Raw genomic sequence first — 21784 nt, forward strand, 5'->3', positions numbered from 1 at the left:
AGTAAATAAGAACAGTAAAAGGAAAATAAAACTTTCTTGTCCATTAAGCAACATTTTGTTTTACTCATTCTAATTTTCGTATTTATAATTCTTTTCCTATGACAATTACTACAAGTAGAGATTTTATCAGTATTAAAATACCCTGCAAAATCATTATCAAATTATATTCTTACAAGAAAACGGTTATAGATATGCGGCAATCATTTTGGACATGAGTGTACATGTTGAATGCAATGTTGTATGTTAATCTTGGATATATGTATCCAAACTATCACACGTGTTAGGCTTCTAACTCTTTTATTGTCAGCGTTCGTTTTCCTGTTCAGCACATGTTATTTGTACAGCAAGAAAAGTAATACAATAGGCAACTGAAAAAAATACGTAGCAAAATACGTTGTCACAGTAGAATGGGTTTACATAGGGCCCTAGCCGTTTGCGTCTTCGTCTTCTACACTTCTTAGTCAGTGGTCTTTCATGAACAAATCATCCTATAAAACTGTTTGTATGGGTCAGGTATGTATTTTATGATTTGTGAAATATCGTTGACCTTCTGCTTGATCGGGACTTGCCCATCGTATTCTTTTGGCGTTGGCAGTGGAACGTTTGTGACATTGCTTTTGAGTAATCAAAAAACATATCAGTTCTTAGTCCATTGATAAACTCATGAGCTTGCACATAACCTGTAGGTTTTACTTTATAAACAAAGTATCTGTATTAATTTATTTATTTGGAATTTCACTGTTTCGTCCACAATCCTACCTGGAGTTTTCGTGTAAAACGTCTGTCACCAATGATTAAAATCTAAGATTTCTTCATTGACAACCTCGTAAGCCTGAAATGGAGTATCAGTCTTTCTTGCATTCGCAGTCATATGGTTATACTGTGCTGGTAAATAAATGCGATTGTGTCGTTTGATTACAGCGAAATTTCCGTCACATGGTAAGAAATTAATACCCTCTGACAGGCAAATATTGCTGTATAATAGTGAACTGTTTCGACACGGTCAGGCTGGAAAGCATTCTTGTCATTGTATGATCACAGTTTTGACCACCACTTGCATCACTGAAAATATATAAATCTGTCACTGATTCCTTATAGATTGTGCAATGCGAAGACAAAGCCAACTATCGTAATGACAGCAGAGAGCTCTTGTGGCTGTCTACTTAACACATAGTCTTGCAGTTGTGGTGGTGTTCTGTAATGACTGGAAGAAGGAAATAAGAAACGTAGTTATTTCCTTATTTTAATCAGCGAAAAATTTCGCCTTCTACATTGCTCCATAGAATTGTTCAAATATTCCTGTTTTCTACTCAACGATGTAACTATCTTAAAGGAACATATCTGCTATCTCAGTTTAAAATCGTTAAAAAATGTACTTATTCCCTTTTTCCAATTAGTGCACTGCAGTGGTTCAATTTGTGTACTGCCCAATCTCGGTGTATCTCGTAATAATCAAGTTTTCTGCCAGTTATCAATCAGACACTGCATTACATTAAAATGTGGTAGATCTGTGTATCATTGTCGTTCTGGCAAGACAAGTAATTAACTTCGCAATATATTACTGTTCGAGTTAGTTACTCTTACGTACGAAAATCATCGTCGACATAGTTATGCCGCCAACTGTCTTTACAAGGAATTAAAGAATTTATGCATATATATATATATATATATATATATATATATATATATTATTGCAGCTAATTAGAAAAGGCCAATTTATTTTATTCCATCTGTGTTTAATTTTATTTCTACTCTAAATAAATAGAATACTGATAGGATATCAAAAAAACTAGCTTTTCAAATAACATTTACAAATAACCATTTTAATAATCATCTGTATTTGTTGTCTCTTGTTCATTACCTTCAATTACAATCCATATGTACAGAACAATATTCACACTACCGTTACATTTTTGCCGTTCCAGTGCGGAATATTTATAAATTTAAAAAAAAAGTTCTTGACATATCGATATGTGCATACATGATACATTTCTGAAATTTCCAGAACTGGAGTCTGGAAAGAAAACTAGCCCAAGAAAATTTTCCGCCCCTCCTCCAAATCTTGCTGCCCTGACAGTGAGCTATGGGCCATATCCCACTGCAAATACAGCCCTGCATTGTGTACCATACACTGGCGCAAATCCAGGGGGATGAGGAGGACATGTCCCCTCCAATCTTGGAACTGGGGAACTGTCCCCCCCTCCCAATAATCCGATTTGAAATGTGTCTTGTGGGAAAAAATGTGATGATTTGTGTCCGATTGCCACAAAGGAAAGTGAGCTGAAATTGATTTTCTCCCAGAATAAGCGTCAAATATTTCCGCCTCGCAATGTTGAAGACAACTCTTCTCTCGAATCCTCCAAACGATTGTTTTTAACTTCTCAAATATTTTGAGCGGTCTTATTTGTCCCCCTCTCGCAATGTTGAAGACAGATTTGCGCTGCTGGTACCATATATACCAAACTAGAAATAAATTACTAGTGCTAAGGGACGAAGGAGGAGAATAAATAAATATCTCGTAGGTTTTCTCGGGGTTTCCTTCCACTTTCTTCGTTTCACTCATCTCTCATTATCACTGTCTCCTTTAGCCTAACCGGCATAACCGTGAAACGTAAAACTTAAAGATTTCATTTCATTTCATTATCGCAAAGTTTCTAGGTTTCAGTTACCGGTACTTCCAATTCTTTTTCCCCTTTGTCCTAACTTGTCGCTCACTCTAACATTTTTTTTTTTCTGCTGGTCCCTTTCTAATTTGTTTTGTTTGTTGCATCATCTTCTTCCTCATACTCTTCACAGTCGGCATGGTCTGGGTATACATACACGTCATGGGATGTTACGAAATTCTCATAGAAGTGGTGAGAAACAGGTGAGATGAATTGAAGATTTAGATCAGCCTTGTTCTTAGCTGAAAGCAGATTACGTTATTTGTGCCTTAATTGTGGGTTCAAACATTCAGCACTCTTTCCTCTTTTTTAAAAACTGACAGATCTGAATGGCTTCTCTTCATCTTGTGATGATTTATAAAGTATCATACCAGGCCCTGTTTTCTTATACTGAAGCCACTTCACTTGCTTCCAAACGAAAGGATTGCAATCTAAATCTTCTTCGTGCTTCTGCAGATCGCTCGTGCAGACGACTTAGAGCAACTGAGCCGTGCTGTTGCAATTTCATCAAAAATATTTCAGACTACAATAATGTATTGTGCCATATGTCCGTATTTTGTACGGACTGTTTGTATTTTTCGGTCCGTGTCCGTGTCGTACAAAGCATAAAATAGGAGAATGTCCGTATTTGACAGTTTTTGAAGCTGCTCAAAAATTTCCGAGTCAAGAATCGCTAAACTCTCTTGCGAGAAAAAAAAAAAAAGGTTTTCATCATATAACATATTTTAGTTACTATTAATAAAGTAGGTTATGTTTTTCAAAAGTGTCCCATTTTTCCATTCCATGGTTCTTTTGGTTATATTTAATATACGTAATTTAATGTCATGATTTATTACTCTTGAGTTAATGAAAAAATTATAAAACATATTTTCTTATAGTGTTTTAGGTATTACAATAAACAATTGTGTGGTAACCGAAAAAGGTGATTTTTAGGTAAGGAATTTCAAAATATTTGTTTTGTGTTTGGTCACCAGTGATACCAATTTAGCCTATTTTTGGCTAAATCTACCCTTTTTTGGAGAGAGATTCAGCCATACAAATCTACAAAATACTTATAGCCTTAAATATAGCTAATTTTATGAAACTCTTTTGCCACTTTGGCCTTGTTTGTTAGCCGTTAAATTAATTCCAAAATTACTTTTTTTCTTTAACAATCAAGTGTGAATGTTATTTTTAATAAGGCCATTTGTCGTTATAGACTCGTATTATTGATTTCTCTTGACTGAGGGTGTTTTATTATGCAACAAACTGTTGTTTCTTCTTCTTCTTCTTCTTCTTCTTCTCCGTCCACCCACAGATTTAAAGATACTTAACAATACTTTTTGACTCAGAAATAATTTTAATGTCGCTTGCGTAACGGCCCCGTTTGCTACTTCTTAATTATTTTAATTTTCGCATTTCGTTTCAAGAATGAGAGTTTTCTAATACAAATTTAGTAACTGATCGGTTCTTCAAGCCACGGAGAATGTTTTAGTTTATTAAAGGAAAAAAAAAATAGGACATCTAATTAGCTTGAAACCACTCAATACAATCATGACGATTCGTGCGGGTGTACGGAGAAATTAGAAGCGTTGTAAGGTCCAAGGGCGCCCATCAGGAGGGCTCGGCCCCTTTAGAGGAAATTGGAATATCGAAAACCCAATAGATATTTTAGAATAGTTACCGTAAAATTTGAGACTATATTTGAAATGTCGCTTATACTTGCCCCTCTTGGAAACCACAACATGGGCGCCCTTGGTAAGGTCTATTTCTTGCCGAAAGAAATACTACTGAAAATTGGGACAATGACAATCTACACACCCAATCCACAATCCAACGATAGTGCATCCTAATCCAGCACCTCGGCTAGCTGCGACGTCATCGATAATGACTTATTTCAATTCAACTGATAATATGGCTATTGACTTTCAGAAATCAGATGAATTATTGATGGATTTTATTGTAATTTAAAGTCATATATGTTGCTTGTTAGTCTTCAGGGAATAAAATTCAACATTCCAAATTTTACTAAAACTCACTTATAATCCTACACACAAAAAAGGGGTTTAAAACCTACAATGTGGGTTATAGGTTAGCAGTTCAAAATCTAGTCATCTTTTGCGTATAAAAGCTTATTTCTGAAGGTCATCTAGCCTATTTTCTTCAGAGGTTCTTGGCAACACTGTTGGTCACCGTATCTTTGATAGGTCGTCATTTTAAAGTCTCTCCGTATTTTGGATCAAACAATTATGGCAACCCTACAATAATGTTAGTCACAGCTAAACCTTACTTTAAACTTAAATTTGGAATATTTCCGCTTTTATTTAAAAGAACAATATTTACAACGAAAAGATCGGTATTGTTGAGAGTGGTTCACACTATAAGGTCTTGGCTTTCAATTACAATACCGATCAGAGTTAAAAATAACTTTACACAAACACAATTCGAACTCTGTGCTCACAAGTGTTAACTATCAAAATTAATTATAGATGTCAGCTGTGAAAAAAAAGGGTTAAGTCACAGAAAATGTTGCTTAACACACTCTATCCTGCCGTCTTGGAATTCAAAGAAGTTCGTGTAGAGCGGAAGCCCGTAGATAGCCCGAAAATGTAAGGGGGCTCGGTAGAAGTTAGGGGGTCCTATTCAACCATATTATAGTTCATTTGCAAGCCTATCCTGAAAAATTTAGGGAGCAGTCAAAATTTAGGGGAACCTAGCCTCCCTAGACTCCCCGTGGATAAGGCCCTGGTACAGCAGGATAAGTACCAATGAAGGACGTAACACATTTTATCCTGCAGACTAAGGACCAATACCTGGAGACATAATGTTATAACTTGGCTTAGAGATGGAATGTGACTTACCCTCTTAAAGTCACACGTAGCTCTTTGAATTTTCAACCTGGTTACAATGGTAACTCATTTTGCCACTTTTTGAACTTAACACACTGTACGCAGCAAACACATATATGTTTCCAATTTCCACGAAAATTCCCTGTTACTCATTCCGAATAATTAATGTCAAAAAAATCCCACAAAATGGGATTTTCCCCACAGGTTGGCATAACTGAGTTTAGATTCACAGTGTTATTTTGCTGATTTTTGTTTTCCATTATCATCAAGTTTTCTTTCTTTCCTTCTTTCTGTATCACTTTTTCTTCCTGTAATGAAACTATTGTTTCAACCGTACAAATAGATAAAAGTTTAGTAATCTATAAACATACTTTATCATATATCAGAAGATTATATGTAGTTTGTCACGGTGAAGTTTGCCATGAATTCATTTTGGTGTTGTTTGCCACGGTATTGTTCTCTTTGATTTATCTTATAATCGTGAAGATTTATACAAAATCAATCCATAACCTGAGGGTTGCCAGATGATTATATTATAACAATGAAATCTGTTATATTTATAAACAGAATACATACAATACAATGATCTCAAGCACATTATTGCGTTATTGCACTTTCGACTGTTAACGCCACAGTTAAATTTATCCAGTCACTCGAGGTAATAATTTGTGTGCTTAAAAACTCGTCAAATGCATTTTCAAAATTAATATGACAGGTACAATTTGTGTATGTTCGAATGTGTAGAGTCGTTTTGACGTATGACTAGCGTCACACTAAAAGCCTGACTACTGCAGGAAACATGTTAGTCGAGCTCTTAAGTATGGCACTAATCATTCGTCAAAACGACTTTACATAAGGTCCATTGAATCTAGGCCTATCATCAGAACCACCCATTAAGTATGGGGTTGCAATCTCGACAAATAGGGGCCCTGACCTTTGAGAGGGGGCGTGATTAAGTTTTTTTGTTCCCTTAATATTGCATAACTTTCCTAGAGATTAAATTAAACAAAATTAGATTTAAATATATGTGTGGATTTAGCAATCTTTTAAACACCTTTGGTGAGAGGAAGGAATTTAGTCTATCGGTAATATAAGACTTTTGTATTCTTACTTGGCTATTTTCTAGCCCACAGAGATTATTACCAATATAATTAAAATACACGGGAGACCAATCCCTTCATAGATTTCCTGAAACAAGACAGAGCGTGCACGAATTGGAGTGGATTTGAGTTAAATGTGCCGTTCAGCAGTAGACTATATCGTCACATGAGAACCAGAGCAGCGTAACTCCAAAAATGCGGTTTTCGTTTTTCTTTATGTTTGAACATAATTTTGAAAGCCCCACTTGGTGTAAATGGAACGTAACGCCATCTATTTTCCTTGTCTATCATCTGTTGTAATGTTGCTCAATTACCATCTTATTAAAAACATATCTTTCTAAGAAAATAGTATTATTGTCCTTTCCCCTGTAAACCTACGAAAATGGAGTTACGCTCCTCTGGATCTCATGCAACGATATGATACTTGAACTTACAGCTTAACATGGAATACGAACCTTATGAGTTTCCGTCGTTAATCGAACTCGGGCCTCCCATTCCTACGTTATCCACATAACCACAAGAGAGCTCACGTACGAATTGAGAAAATGAAACCTATAGCAAAAGTAAGCGGGCAGATTATATTTCTACTTTGAACCATTAATTCTTTCGGATGTTTGAAGAGAAAATTTAGACCATATAAAGGTAAGAAGTTTCGAAAGATAACTCATTTTCAAGAAGTAACCAAAGAAGAAGAATTTAAAAATTGCTTTTGGATGTAATCGTACACAGAATCATATCTCGGGCAGACTCTCGGTGTGCACAGGGCCGGCGCTAGCAATTTTGCAGCCCTGGGCGGTACTATCACATGCCGCCCCTTTAATTCGCAAACCTTATTTTGACAGAAGACGTTCAAGTGTCACAAAAAAAGATACCCCGTTTAAAAGCATGTATGAAATGGAAAAGTAAACAAAAAAGTGAACTACTTCTCTCGAATGCTTACGTAATATTTGAGGGGCCACGGTGGCTCAGTGGAAGAGTGTTCAGATGTGGTCCGTGGTTCGATCTCAGCTCGCGCCAAGTGAATTTTGTGATGGACAAACATCGTGTGCATGGGTCCTCGGGGTTCTCCCGTTTCCTACCACTTTCTTCATCCCACCATTTTCATAATTTCTCATCACTGTCTGCTTTAACCTAGTCGGCATAATCGTGGGACGTAAAACTCAAAGATTTTTTTTTTTTTAAATTTTGCTTACATACTCCATACATAACACAATATTTAGTATGCTCGATTTCGCTGTTTACCTGTGATGTACAGCAGCGCATACAGAAAGTAAAATAAAAATTCTTTAGTCACGGCTAAGAATTTTAATTTTTAAGCTTATTTTATATCAAAAGGTGTTTCCAATAGAGTATATTTCTAGAGCATAAAGATAATTGAGTGAATCAGATATTACGGCAAAACTAAGTGATTATACTTTAATTGAAAGAAATTTCTTGCTTTGATACGAACAAATTCCATGATCACATTCGCTTAGTCCAATGTTTCAGCCAATTCGTGTTCTATTGATATCGCTAGACCACACAAGCGTGTTTTAAACGTGCAAGAACGTAGATAGTTTTTAATAAACTTAAGTTTCGAGAAACTTCCTTCTCCACTTGCCACTGTTACCGATAAGGTTAACAGAATTTTAAGTCATGGGAGCAAAGTCATGTTCCTTAATTAATTTTAGAGTCTCTTTTGGTGACCTTTCAGGCTTAATTATAGTGGATAACCCTTTCAGTTGGTCTTTCAAATCATTGAGATTAATATCTTTCGATTAGGAGGTGTGTTAAAATGCTGGCAAGTTTAGTCATTTTTAAGACAAAAGTTCAGGTGCATATCTTTTAAGATTACTTATATCGTAAAGAAAGTCGAAATACTCGCTGTGATGTTTAAGTTGCTCAAACCTTTCTCTTAAAGCTGACATAATCACGTCTAGAACTTTGTAATAAAAATCGATCTTGTATCTTGTTTGTGGATCTTCAATAGCTTCATCCTCTGCCTCCGTATTGAAACTATCTCTTCTTTCGACTTCGAGCTTGCATTGTATTATCTATCCGTGGATCATCCCAGTTTAATACTGATGCCAACTCTATCGCATCAACTATGTAAGATTGAAACTTTGCATCATTTCTTCTCCTCTCAAAGTACTCAAATACATTTTCAAGAAACCCGACTACATCCAGCACATGACAATAAATGCTTTGGAGACTTTTGCTTACTGTGTTTATGTGCAGTAAAAAGTCATACCAGATAACGAGTGAGCAAAGGAAAGTAGCCACGCAGCTGGTTTGCTATTCACAGAGCATCGTGGGTGACCATTCTATTTAAACTATTGTAGTTACTTACTTGAAGTAAGGCATCAGAAACCTCCCCTATTTGATATCTAACACGTAAGTTGAGTCAGAGCATCAATTCGGCTCTCCCTCCTTGTGGTGCTTAATGGTTTTAAAATGAGACTGCTAATGTGTTCCTTTAGTATGGCCCAACATTGAACTATACAAAAACTGAAACGGTGTACTGAGGTGCTGTGGCTGCATCGTTAACGACAAGGTTTAATGAATGACTACTGCAAGGAACATAGAAGGCTCGGGAATATATTTCTAAAATTCTCTTCTGAATACTTGAATGTTTGCCTTTCATATTGGAACCGTTGTCATATCCTTGGTCCCTCATGTCTTCGATAGGAATATTCATTTCCTTTAGATGTTTATTATTAGTACTTCTGTCAGTCCTAGGCCAGCAGTCTGTTACCGGTACGAAACCAACGGGTTTTCAATCAATTTGTAAATTAGTTAAAAACTCGCTACTAGAACCTAAATGTCTCTAGATGCTGTAGGCTAAACGCCCTGTCTCAAGTGGAAGTGTGCCTTTTGCATTTTTAGAGTGGAGCGTTAGAACATTGCTGAACAGAAAAAATATAAAAGACACCTTGAAAATCTTACCCACCCTAGCTGAAAATCTTCGCCGCTGCAAGGGAAGTATTGATACCTGTGGCTAGTAGTTCGATAATTGAAAATGAGGGGAATGCTGTGAATTTCCTGAGTAAGTAATTTCCTGAATGTGAGTGAAGTAAGTTCAATTACATTCTTAGGTGAATATAGTTTTATGTTCCATTTGTGGGCCTATTACGAAGTTATGTTTTGATAGTATTCTTTTATTTTTCAAATTTTGCTGCCCTGGGCAGTGTCACGGCTCGACCCCCCTCGCGCCGGCCCTAGGTGTGCAGAAATGAGAAATATTTGCGCAACTTTTCAAACATTTCAGAGTTAACATTTTAAATGACAGTGATCCAATTAAGAAATTAATTACAGTCTATTCTGATGACATGAGTTATAATTCTTCAAATAGAAACAAACGCTTAACTCAGTGTTTGTGTGAAGCTACTTTCTCGGACCTTCTCAATGAAATGTATAAATTAGAGTTACAACATTTGTGTTTCCTGAACTTTGCAAAGCGCTCAAAATTTTCCTTACCCTGCTAATGACTGTTATTTTAAATGAGAGTAAATTATCTTTACATCATTTGAGATCACATACCATTTGAGATCAAAGAGTTCAACCTTAAAGGTCTTTTTTCTCGTGACCTCATGCAAGGATATACCGTATTTAGAAATATTTTCATTCAATTCAGCGTCGTCCAATTAATTTTAAAAGCGTAATTAGACATTTATCCAAGTGTAGGCATTTCTTACTTGTGGCATTACCGTTAGTTCTTTAGGGCAAAAGAAACTAAATCATCTCTCTCTCTCTCTCTCTCTCTCTCTATATATATATATATATATATATATATATATATATATATATATATATATATATATATAATCATCATGGATGACGTGCAAATTACATAAAGGCAGAAGACAATGTATAGGAGATGGGAGTCGCTTAGCAGTATGAACCAAATGTGATCTGGTATTATAATCATTACTTTATTCCATGCTTCTGGATACATAAATTCTACTTCGTGTATGTTATTTCTAAAGAAAGCGGGATATTAGAAACGAATTAGAAACAGCAGAAGACTTAAGTTAACATATATATTTGTGTTACAGTTGTACATTTTGTAACTTTTCCTATTCTTGTGACTGCCTGTATTTATAGCTGTATACATTTCTTAAGTGTATAAGAGCAAATTTGGCTCAGTGGTAAAGTGTGCGTCTCGCGTGAAATGGGCTTTGTGCTAGGCAAACCGTGAGCGTCAGTTTTCTCAGGGTTCTGCTGTTTTCTCCCACTTTCTTCATCACATTATATTTTCACTCTCATCATCATCATATCCTTTAGCTTACGCAACATAACCGTGGAACGTAAAACTGAAATATTTAATTTCACTAGTTGAACCTGCGATCTTTACACAGCGCATCATTCATATATGAGCAAGAATCTCCTTGTTATTCCTCACATCTGTACATGTCCCTTTGCAGACACAAGTGAAAGAAGTCTTGGTAAAAATCGGCAAGAGATACCCTAAGGGGGAGATTTTTTCGTTTCCTTTTTAATATCTCGTACCGTTTGCAAGATTTGAGCCTACTTCCGGTTACAGTTTTTAATTCATGTATGATCTGTGTTTTCTTTCTTCTTGCATGTAGTATGTAATAAGCAAATGCATAAACTAAGTAACTCTATGGCCTATGGAACCCGGAGGTTTAATGCCGCGTTCACAAAAGTTCTCCTCTGACTTCTATCCTTAGCCAGTCGGATCCAGTTTCTACTTTGTATTTCTATTTCTGCGAAATTTATCTTAATATTGTCCTCCCATCTGCACCTAGGTCTTCCTAATGGTCGTTTTTCGGTTGGTCTTCCAGTTAAGATTTTGGAAGCGTTCGTTTATTCTTCCATCCTGGCTACATGACCTGCCCACCTGAGCCTCCTAGATTTGATGACCCTAACAGTGTTGGATAAACCGTATAAATTATGCAGTTCCTCGTTATGAAGATTCCGCCATTACCTATTCCCGTTTTTCTTGGGTCCGAATATTTGTCTCGGGATCTTGTTCTCAAATACTTTCAATCTATGTTCTTCGTTCCGAGTAAAGACCATATTTCGCAACCATACAGAACAACAGGCATGATTATCGTTTTCTACATTTTAAAATAAGCTAATACATTACATCTATAATCAATTATAATGTCAGTGATATATGGTGTTCATTGGGCAAAACACTCCAAACAATAAATATTCAACTTAGATTGGAGAAATGGTTATCCTTCGTTTTTCAATATAATTTGGCCATGAAACAAACGCCTGAGATATATGCAACCCCTATATACAATTATATGGTGTTGGAATGTGTAATAGGTAGGATATGATGCTTTATTTTTTTCTTTTTTAATTTCAACGCTTCCAATGTACCCGTAAAAATGTAATAAATAAATAATGGCCATGTTTTTTTTTGTTTTTTTTTTTAATATTGAGTTAGAACTGGACAATCTACGCAAAATTTGCAATCGATCAGTGAAAACATCATCTTTCTAGAGCCTGTAGTTTCCGAGATCTCGCTGTCGAAAGGATTTGCCACCAACATATAAACGTCCACAAAGGTATAGTTTAAAAAACTCCAGAGATGGAAGAACAATTCATTTGCATTTATTTCGAAGAAGGTTTAATAAAATGCAACGGTTTTGAACAATAATTTAAAAGGATTAACTTTGTGGAAAAGATTTCTTTAAGTAATTTATTAAAGTACACCTTTTTTAAAAATATTTGTCTTTGTTATAAACGTGAAATCATAAATAAACGTAAATCAAAGGTTTGAAAGCTGAAGTTATAAGTTGGAACTCTGTCGCTCTTAATTATATACTGAGATACGAAGCTGTAGTGCGCGTCACGCGAGTGCCTGTGCTCCTGACATCTTTTCGTGTTTTCGTGAAAATATAAACTGTTATTCCCCACATCTTAAATAAACATTGAAATAAACATTTATTACAGTGTTTGCGAACATTTAAGTGCTGTGACGAACTCTAGTGACTGTGAAAGGGCGGTGCAGTGTGCATGTTGCATGCGTAGCTAGCAGTAGAGTTGGTAGTTAGCAACAAAGCACGGCAGCACTATAACCGCCATTTCGACGAACAAGAACAGTTTTGTTCAGCAAGTTGCGTGGCCCCGAGACGACAGAAACCAAGAACCTGCTTCTGATTGGTCGGAGAGACGCAGGTGCGAGAGCCAATCAGAAGCCAGCATTCGCTAGCAGCACACAAAAGAGCAGGACCATCGTCAACTAGCTCAGTTGCCCGCTGGAGCGGGAGCCCGGCTCATAGGCTGGGGAAAAATAAAAATTAGGTCCTGTTCCCATAAATAATAAAAGATCCCAGCAATACGGCTAAAAGAAAAACTGGCCGCTGGGAGCTCGTCCAATACGTTCCTAGACAGCGTTTAGACGTCAGCCAAGAAATGAAACAAAACACTCAGGTCGCCCCCCCCCCCCAAGAAGCAGTGATCTACATACCAACCAAGTGCCTCCCGTCAGGAAACCACCCGCAGGACCGGAAACAAGCCTTGCGAAACAACTAAAAGCTATGAGTTTTAGTAACTTAGGCTCTGTTCAACGCCGCAGAACAACCCGTCAGGCTAAATTGGTTCCTATGAGTCTCGAGGAACTCCACGCCCTCACGGCTCAAACCACTTCTACCCCTCACATGAACGAAACAGCTGACAGTGCAACCATCCACGCGGATGCCCCCCAGATCCAAGATCAGTCCATCGAGATGGCAGGGTCCAGTGATGAAGAATACGACCCTACCGATAGCGCAGGAGAGTTCCAACACCCCAAGAAGAAAGCGAAAAGAAGACCAGAAAGTAGCATTACGCCACCTGTTGAATTCAGGAACTCTTTCTCGGCGCTGGACACCACCAACGACCCATCCAACGCTGGGGGTGGTCAAACACCCACCGAATATGAAGAAGAAAATCCGGAGGACACCGTCCGCAGCAGGAAGATACCCCCCCTCTTCATATATGACGTCCAGAAAAGACATACTTTCATAAAAACGCTAACCGCAAACTGCAAGGATCCCTACAAAATTCTGCAACCGAGTGCATACATAAAAATCCACTGCACCACCTGGCGCGACTTTGAAATGATGGAAGCCTTCTGCATCCAGACCGGACAATCATTTGCCACAGAACTTCCGAAACAAACACGCCCAATCAAAGTAGTCATCCGGAAGATGCCACTCGACACTCCAACGGCTGACATACTACAGGACTTGAAGGACCAGGGGTTCACCCCAACCAATGTGGTCCAGATGAGGGGACGCAGTGACCCGTCTGGCAACAGGCCCCTGTTTCCGCTATTCCTTGTTACTTTACCCAAGGACCCAACGAACAACAAGATTTACGATCTCAAGTACCTTCTTAGTTACAGAGTGGCAGTGGAACCCTACAAGGGTCAGTCAATTCTCCAATGCTACCGATGCCAACGAGTAGGGCACACCACGCAAACATGCAGGGCGACCCCTCGCTGCATCAAATGCGAAGAATCCCATCTCTCCACGGAATGTCCGAAGAAAACGAGGGACACTCCGGCAAAATGTTGTAACTGCGGAGGCGAACACCCCGCCAACTACATGGGCTGTCCCATGCTCAAGGCGGCCAAAGCCAAGAGGAAACAGCCAACCCAACCACCAGCTAAGTCGGACCCTCCCTCAAAATCTGATACCAGCCGCAGAAGAAACAACGCTACATCTTACGCAGGAGCAGTCACGCCGGAAGACAAGAACAACACCAACAAGAAAACCAGGAGGCCCCCCAACCAAGAAACAAAGAAAAATCAAACAACCCAGGACAACTCCCAATCCAGAGAAGAAGACACCGAGGACAAACGCACTGAACCATCATTGGCAGACACATTCAAAGAGATCCGAGAACTCTTCTCGGGCCTCAATCTTCGTTCAATGCTAGAAAAGCTGCGAGTAGGACTCCGGAAGGTGAAAGAAACGACAGACCCACTAAGCAAAATCACCATCATGTTTGAGGTAGTCGCGTCCATCCTTGACGATGGCACCGACTAAAAGAAGAATCAACAGACAAGTCAAAGTGCTGCACTGGAACGCAGAAGGAATCCAAAAGAAGAAGAACAACCTGGAGGACTTTCTCCGCAGAGAAGAAGTGGACATAGCCCTATTGTCAGAGACCCACCTAAAACCACACCTTACCCTAAAAATCCGCAACTACTCCACCATCCGTACCGACCGTCCCGACCGACCCCTTGGAGGAACAGCAATTCTAATCAAAGACAGTATCCCGTACGACCCTCTCCCTCTACCACCTCTACAATCCCTGGAAGCTACAGGGATCACTCTCCACTCAGCTAATGGACCGATAATAATAATAGCAGCCTACAAGCCTCACAACAACAACCTCAACGCAACAGATCTGCAAGCCCTGCGACAGCTAGGACACCGGATTCTACTAGGGGGAGACCTCAACAGTAAACATCCGGCGTGGAACTCCAATGTGTCAAACGCAAACGGAAGGATCCTCCACCACGCTCTCACCACCATAGACTTCACTCCCACGGCTCCAACGGAACCCACGCATTATCCCAGAAACGGCGGGATGCCTGATGTACTGGACATGGTACTGACAGCGAACCTGGCAATCCTAGGTGTACCTCAGGTTATCCACGGCCTCGACTCGGATCATCTACCCGTTCTACAAACGATCGCAATCAGCTACCACTTCACAACTCGAACCCTTCCAACTCTGCGCACAACAGACTGGGACCACTACAGATCCTTGCTCAGCGACATGTTAGATCCACGCCGGATAATTGAAACAACGGAAGACATAGAGGCCACCACTGCGTCCCTGACCGCAGCCATCAACTCAGCCATAGCCATCGCCTCAACCACCTCAACAACGACTCATCCATCACACCAGACCACTCCAGAAGAACGACGCACCTCAGCCTTGATCCACTTGAAGCGTTGGGCCCGGAAGCAGTGGCAACGTACCAGAATTCCCCAGTTCAAAACACTTTGGAACCACCTAGTATCCAGAGTCAGGAAAAGGCTCCTTCGAATCAAAATCAGAAACTGGAACCTCCACCTCCAGGAGCTAGATGCACCCAGCAGGCAATTCTGGAAGTTAGTGAAAAACATCACAAGACCAGAAGCAAACTCCAGAACACTCACACTTCAAACTCCACAAGGAACAATACACGAACCGGAAGAACAGGCAGAACTTTTCGCCCAGACCCTGGAAACCACCTTCCAGATCAACGCTACCAACACGCCAGCAACCACCACTGCAGCAGTACATAGATCCTACCACCTCTCCCGAATAGAAGACCCACCTCCTCCAGAAGCCCTCACAACACCGCGGGAGATACAAGCAATCATCAAGAGGATCAATGCACACCGGGCTCCAGGTCAAGACCGAGTGACGCCGCAAGCACTGAAGCACCTCCCGAGAAAGGCCCTGGTCCTACTCTGTAAGTTGTGCAACGCCATTATGAGAACCGGACACTACCCAGAAGCCTGGAAAGAAGCAAAAGTCATAATGCTGGCCAAACCAGGAAAGAAAAGATCAAACCCGGCCAACTACCGCCCTATCAGCCTGCTCTCGCATACCAGCAAGGTGTTTGAAAGAGTACTGCAGAGCAGACTTCAGCAATTCATAGAAGATCATGACATCATCCCGGACCACCAGTTCGGCTTCAGGAAAGGACACTGCGCGGATCAGCAGCTGGTACGGGTGGTAGAGAAGATATGTGACAGATTCAACGAGGGAGGCCACACCTTGGGGCTTTTTCTCGACATAGAAAAAGCATTCGACAAGGTGTGGCACGAAGGCCTCTTTCACAAGATGATGCTCCAGGGCACTCCGCACTACCTTCTGAGAATCATCAAATCCTTTCTTCAAGGAAGAACCTTTCGTGTTGCCCATGGAGGACACCTAACACCCTCCAGACCTATCCTAGCAGGAGTCCCCCAAGGATCCTGCCTATCCCCAACCCTCTACGCCATGTACACGGCGGACATTCCCACAACCCCCAACACAGCGGTAGCAACATTCGCAGACGACACGGCAATCTTTGCCAGCCATGGAAACATCAGATACGCTGAACTATACCTCAGACGACACGCCGAACTTCTCCACCGATGGTCTGAAGAGTGGAAGATCAAAGTCAGCGAACAGAAGACCTCAGTAGTAAACTTCACAAGAAACAGAAGAAGGGTTCACGTCAGGATCACCATGGCTGGAACACCCCTCCAGAACCGAGATGATGCCAAATACCTCGGAATAATACTGGACAGGAAACTTACATTTGCTCACCACATACATTCCATCGCCAAGAAAGCCAGTCAACGCCATCAAGCCTTGCTACCGCTACTCCTCTCCCCATCCCTCACCCTGAAAACCAAACGCCATATATATCAGATGAGCATTCGTCCCATCCTGATGTATGCCCACCCTGCATGGCAACACGCAGCAAAAACGCACCTCAGCCAACTACAAGTCATCCAGAACAGAGTAGCCAGGGCTATCACTGGACACTCGAGAGACACTCGCCTCGAGCAAATACATGAAGATTTGGAACTCCCATTTCTACATGACTACAGAATTCACAGATCAGCCAACTTCTGGAGGACAATCAGAGCCTCACCACACCAACACATAGCCACCATAGGAACGGCCAACCCAAGAAGACGAACTTACAAGATGCCGCACCCCTAAAACGCACAACCACTAAACTGACATAGGAACAGCAAAAGAGGAGCGCGACAGTTGCGTCCTCTCTCACAACAAATACGCACGCAAAACAAACGACAGTCAACAACACAAATGGAAGGCAAGGGCCCAAGCCCGGTACTTAAATCAACCACAAAAACCGCCAAGAAATCTCTGCTCTGCTCTGCTCTGCTCTGCTCTGCTCTTAATTGCTATTGTAACATTTTAATAACATTTTAAGTATATTAAATCCAGTTCTTTAGTTGCGTAGCATAACGGAAAACAGAACATTATATAATAAGTTAGAAGGTGATAATAAGAACTCCGTTAAAAGAGAAAATATAGTTATATCAATTTACTAAGCTATTATGATATTTTATTTTTTTTATTTTTTTATTTACTTATTTATTTATTTATTTATTTTTATTTTTTTGAGCGTAATGTTCTCTATCAGCAGTGAGTTTAATGAGACCTCTCTCGTCCCAAAGGGAGGAAAGACCCAATGAGACCTCGAAAACACTTACCATTTATTCCAGGGAATCAAAAACAGAGGTGCCTGGCAATCCTTCCTTTTACTCCAGTTGTGTGTGAATCTTCGGAATAATGAGATTGATAAGATCGGAATGCAAATATTGTGTCAAACGACACCGTGGCAAACAACACACCACCCATTTAGAATTGGTTTGTGATCGCAAAGCCAATGGTTTTAGCGTGTTATAAAGGAAATGTTTCCGCATGCGGCCCTGCAATTGTTTGTTACTGCAAGCGTACATATGCTTTAACTATTCAACACATGCCATATAATATAATACTACAAACTTGTCCTATTTCTGTGGCGTCTTATGTGAAAGATCCTAGACGTCAGGTCAGAAAACGTCATGGTATTGCATAAACCCGTGAATACATAATTCGCGTGTTATATTCCAACAATATACATATATTCTTTATGATTACGGACAGTTCTAAGAATCTCAACAAGTTTTGTGAAACAAAACAGAAGAAAAAAAGCTAACAAACAAACACACTTTAGCACTCGTCTCTAAAGTTAAATAAATAGAAAGCGGCATCCGACACTCGGCACTTTCACTTCTCGCAGCTTAAGTTTAAGGAAGTTACAGTCAGTTACCAATGATTCAGCCACTTAAGAATTACAAGCAACATTGTTATGTAGCATCGTTTTTCTATATTTTTTTTCTTCTTGCAGCGCCTGCTTCCAGGCAAATATTTATTATTATTCTTTTTTTCCTTTCTTTTTACAAGAAAATAAAACAATTACTCTGTAAGAAAATCTGTACATGGTCTCTTGGTGGGAGGGAAATATCATGTAACTGTCTTAATAACGTCATTTTCTTGATATTATGGATGCTCAAGGTCATCCAAAAGAGTTCTTTTTTTCTCTTTCTTTCTCTATGTTGGTTTCTCTCGGCCACGGATCCTTCTCGCATTGCACAAACTAGTTGCTTGGTTTCCATGACTCTCAAAGGATACTTCCAGTAGTCTGATCGTGTTACAAGGTGAAACCATTGCAAAGCTGTACGACAAGTGGAACAGGTCTACCTCGTGAGATCATAGTGAGATCTACTTATATTTGTTTGCGTATTATTATTATTTTTTTATTGTGTGCAATATTGACACACTAGAACAAACGTTTATCTTAAGTGGTTCCGTTCGTATCTTTTTAGAAAGGACAGGATGCTGTTCAATGGAGTATTTCTTTCGATAATTCTAGCGTTTCTTCAGATTGTCATAGCTGACGATCCGAAAGCCTGTAAGTAAACAACATTCTCCATAAGATTATAGTTGTTTATGTTTATTTGTCAGTGGCGTATTTACGATTTTGTTTCGGGGGTGCATTGCTAACTTTATTCCTGGAAATGTTAAAATTATGCAAGGTATTTCTTTTACTTTAAAATAGTAAATAAATTTTCATCGGTGGGAAAGTGAATGATTGTCAAATTATTATTTTTTGTAATCTTCTGCTGGGAATCGAACCCGGGAAGCGGTATCCACTAAACCAGCGGGGGAGGAAGGTAATAGTGTGTTAGTATGATAGATAAACAAAACGAGAATTATTCATAATTCACATTTTAATATTCACTAAAGATGAACAGTAGTTGTTACTTAAATATTTTCCTGATCTGGTAACCTGGCTAGTATAGTCGGGTAATCTAAAACAGTGATGCCCAAATGATGGTCCGCAGGCCAAACCCGACCCGTGAATAAGAATTTAAAGATATTTTTAAATCAATGGATAACAACAATAAAGTAGCTGGCTATTATACGTATCTAAATTCGGAACTTGAAACTTTAAATTTTGAAGATAGTTCTTTAGTTTTTGAGTTACCAAGAACATTCTGCAAGATAAAGTCATTGCAGTGGGCCGATTTTTTTTAGAAATATGCAACTTTGTTGAGTTGCCTTGAAACTTTCGTAGCACATGGTATATTTGGTGTAGAAATATGAAACAAAAGCAGGATTCACAGAATAGTGTAAAGATTCAGAACTTTATGACTTATTTATATTACATTCACCAAACCGTCGCCTTAATGGGTGGGGCACAGGGAAATGGAAAATACCCCGAAGTAGGGTTAATATTTTCTCCTGGTTCGGAGTGTATTATTAATTCGCCAGTTAGATGGCAGTATCAAGACGGGTTTGTCTCGTGTTTAAATTCAGATTGGGATATGTTTTTTTGTGTTTGCTTGCCCTCTCACCAATCAGTTCATCGGAATCATCTATTCCTTTAGCGTAAGGTATATTTACGAGAGGAAGGCAACCAAAGTCCAAAGTTGTGGATCTAGTCTGGAACCGGGGAGCTAGGTCACCTCGGTTTTTCAGTGATAAAATAATTTAAGATATTACTAATAAATCTTTTGAAAGTTTATAGTAAATCCATGATGTGCCTATCATAGTCTGAGTTCTGGTTCCCTCCTCCACAAAGATTTAATATCTAGAACCACCACTGCAAGCCGAGGCAGAGGGCGGCAGGAGAGGATCAGGAATGAAAGGCTTTTTTCTAGCACATGTGGTATGAGACATTGCTGCATCGTTCACATTACTGATCCTCAGTTTTTGCCGTCTTCTAGTCAATATATGGCCGTCCTAAATGTCAGAAATGTGAGTTGGTCAGACAGACTCATAGCTACGGGGTCGTTGGAGGAAACTGACACCACCTGCGATCAGATTCATAAATAAACAGTCAAGAAATGTTAGGTGAACTTAAAAAATTATCTTGATTCCATATCTTAATATTATATCTACGGGTCTGTGGTTAGAGTGACGGTAGTTCATAACACGTTGACACGTGTCAGTGGATGGTGAGGTTAAATTTACATTGAAGTTGTACCACCCGATCGTGACGTAATGTCACATGGCATTTAGTCCACTTTGACACACAATTTATTGATAAAAAAAGTTATTTACTTACGCTACGAAATATCGCTGAACGAGTGAAGGGGGTTAGAAGCCCCGCAGAACAAGTTTTATTCCACCTTTATCACAATTCACAGAACCATGGGGCATTACGTCATGATCGCGTAGTGCAACTTCAATGTAAATCTAATCGCACCCTGTCTGTAGGAGTAACCAATTGATTTGAGCCATGGGTTTGAGTCTAATTTCGAGTTCAGGCCCGCAACCAGAGGGGGGCTGGGAGGCCAGACCCCCCTAAACTTTTCGTTTCCCCTTTAGACCTCAATACCAAATGGTATTATTCATACAAAAAACAATTTGTAGGAGAATTTTTAATGACTGGGCCCCCCTAACATATTCATGGTCCCCCAAAACCTCTGAGACTGGTTGCAGGCCTGTTCGAGGGTGAACGTTTTCTGACATCTTCAGAGACTCTGCGTTCACGTCCCTGTAGTTCAAAAGACCAGGAATATTAACTTAATGAAATCAATCAACTTAGCTCTTTTTAGAGCTGATTATTTTTTTTATGATTAAAAGAAATCTTCGTATTTCGAAAAATCAAAAAATAAATCGGCTGATGGTAAGATATCCGATTAATATAACTTAGTATCGATCTAAGGTACCAAATGTTCTAAACTGCAGCATTCAATCATAAAGTAACACGATAAACCACATGCTCATTGAAATGGATGTTGGGACTGAGCTGCTCTTGACTCTGCTGCAATTAGTTCCTGCTTCGATCTCAGGTAATATGTGGGAAACATATCAGTGAGTTGTAAAGGAGTTTTCCCAGTTTCCCTCCACTTTCTCATTCTATCCTTTTTCCATTGTCACTATTAGCACTTCTGTTCGTTTGTTTTAGTTTAGTGAACATTATCGTGAAACATTAAAATTATGGACTCCGTTTCATTTTTAAAAGAAAGCAGTGTTCCTGTTCGTAAGAAACTTATGAATGAACTAACAAGTAAATGTTAGAGTAGGGGAGGAAATGACAGAGGAGACTTTAAGTGGAAGGGAAGTTCGACAGGAATGCTGTCTCTCGCCAACATTATTTAATATCTATCTAAAGGGATACTGTATCTCGCCGACGTTATTCAATATCTATCTAAAGGGATACTGTATCTCGCGA

At 39.4% G+C, this 21784-nt stretch overlaps 1 protein-coding gene across 1 annotated transcript in view; it reads left to right on the plus strand.

The window, feature by feature from the left end:
- The first annotated feature begins 18666 nt into the window (after window positions 1–18666).
- Window positions 18667–21784, plus strand: part of LOC145693523 (protein takeout-like) — an 82782-nt gene continuing 79664 nt past the window's right edge. Inside the window, exon 1 of the mRNA XM_081769590.1 lies at window positions 18667–19012. Coding sequence (XP_081625716.1) covers window positions 18937–19012 — 76 coding nt within the window. The 5' untranslated portion in view covers window positions 18667–18936. The remainder of the gene's footprint in view (window positions 19013–21784) is intronic.

This window comes from Thermobia domestica, chromosome 8 (assembly GCF_964235325.1).
Source record: "Thermobia domestica chromosome 8, izTheDome1.hap1.1, whole genome shotgun sequence".
In the NCBI taxonomy this organism is placed as follows: domain Eukaryota; kingdom Metazoa; phylum Arthropoda; class Insecta; order Zygentoma; family Lepismatidae; genus Thermobia; species Thermobia domestica.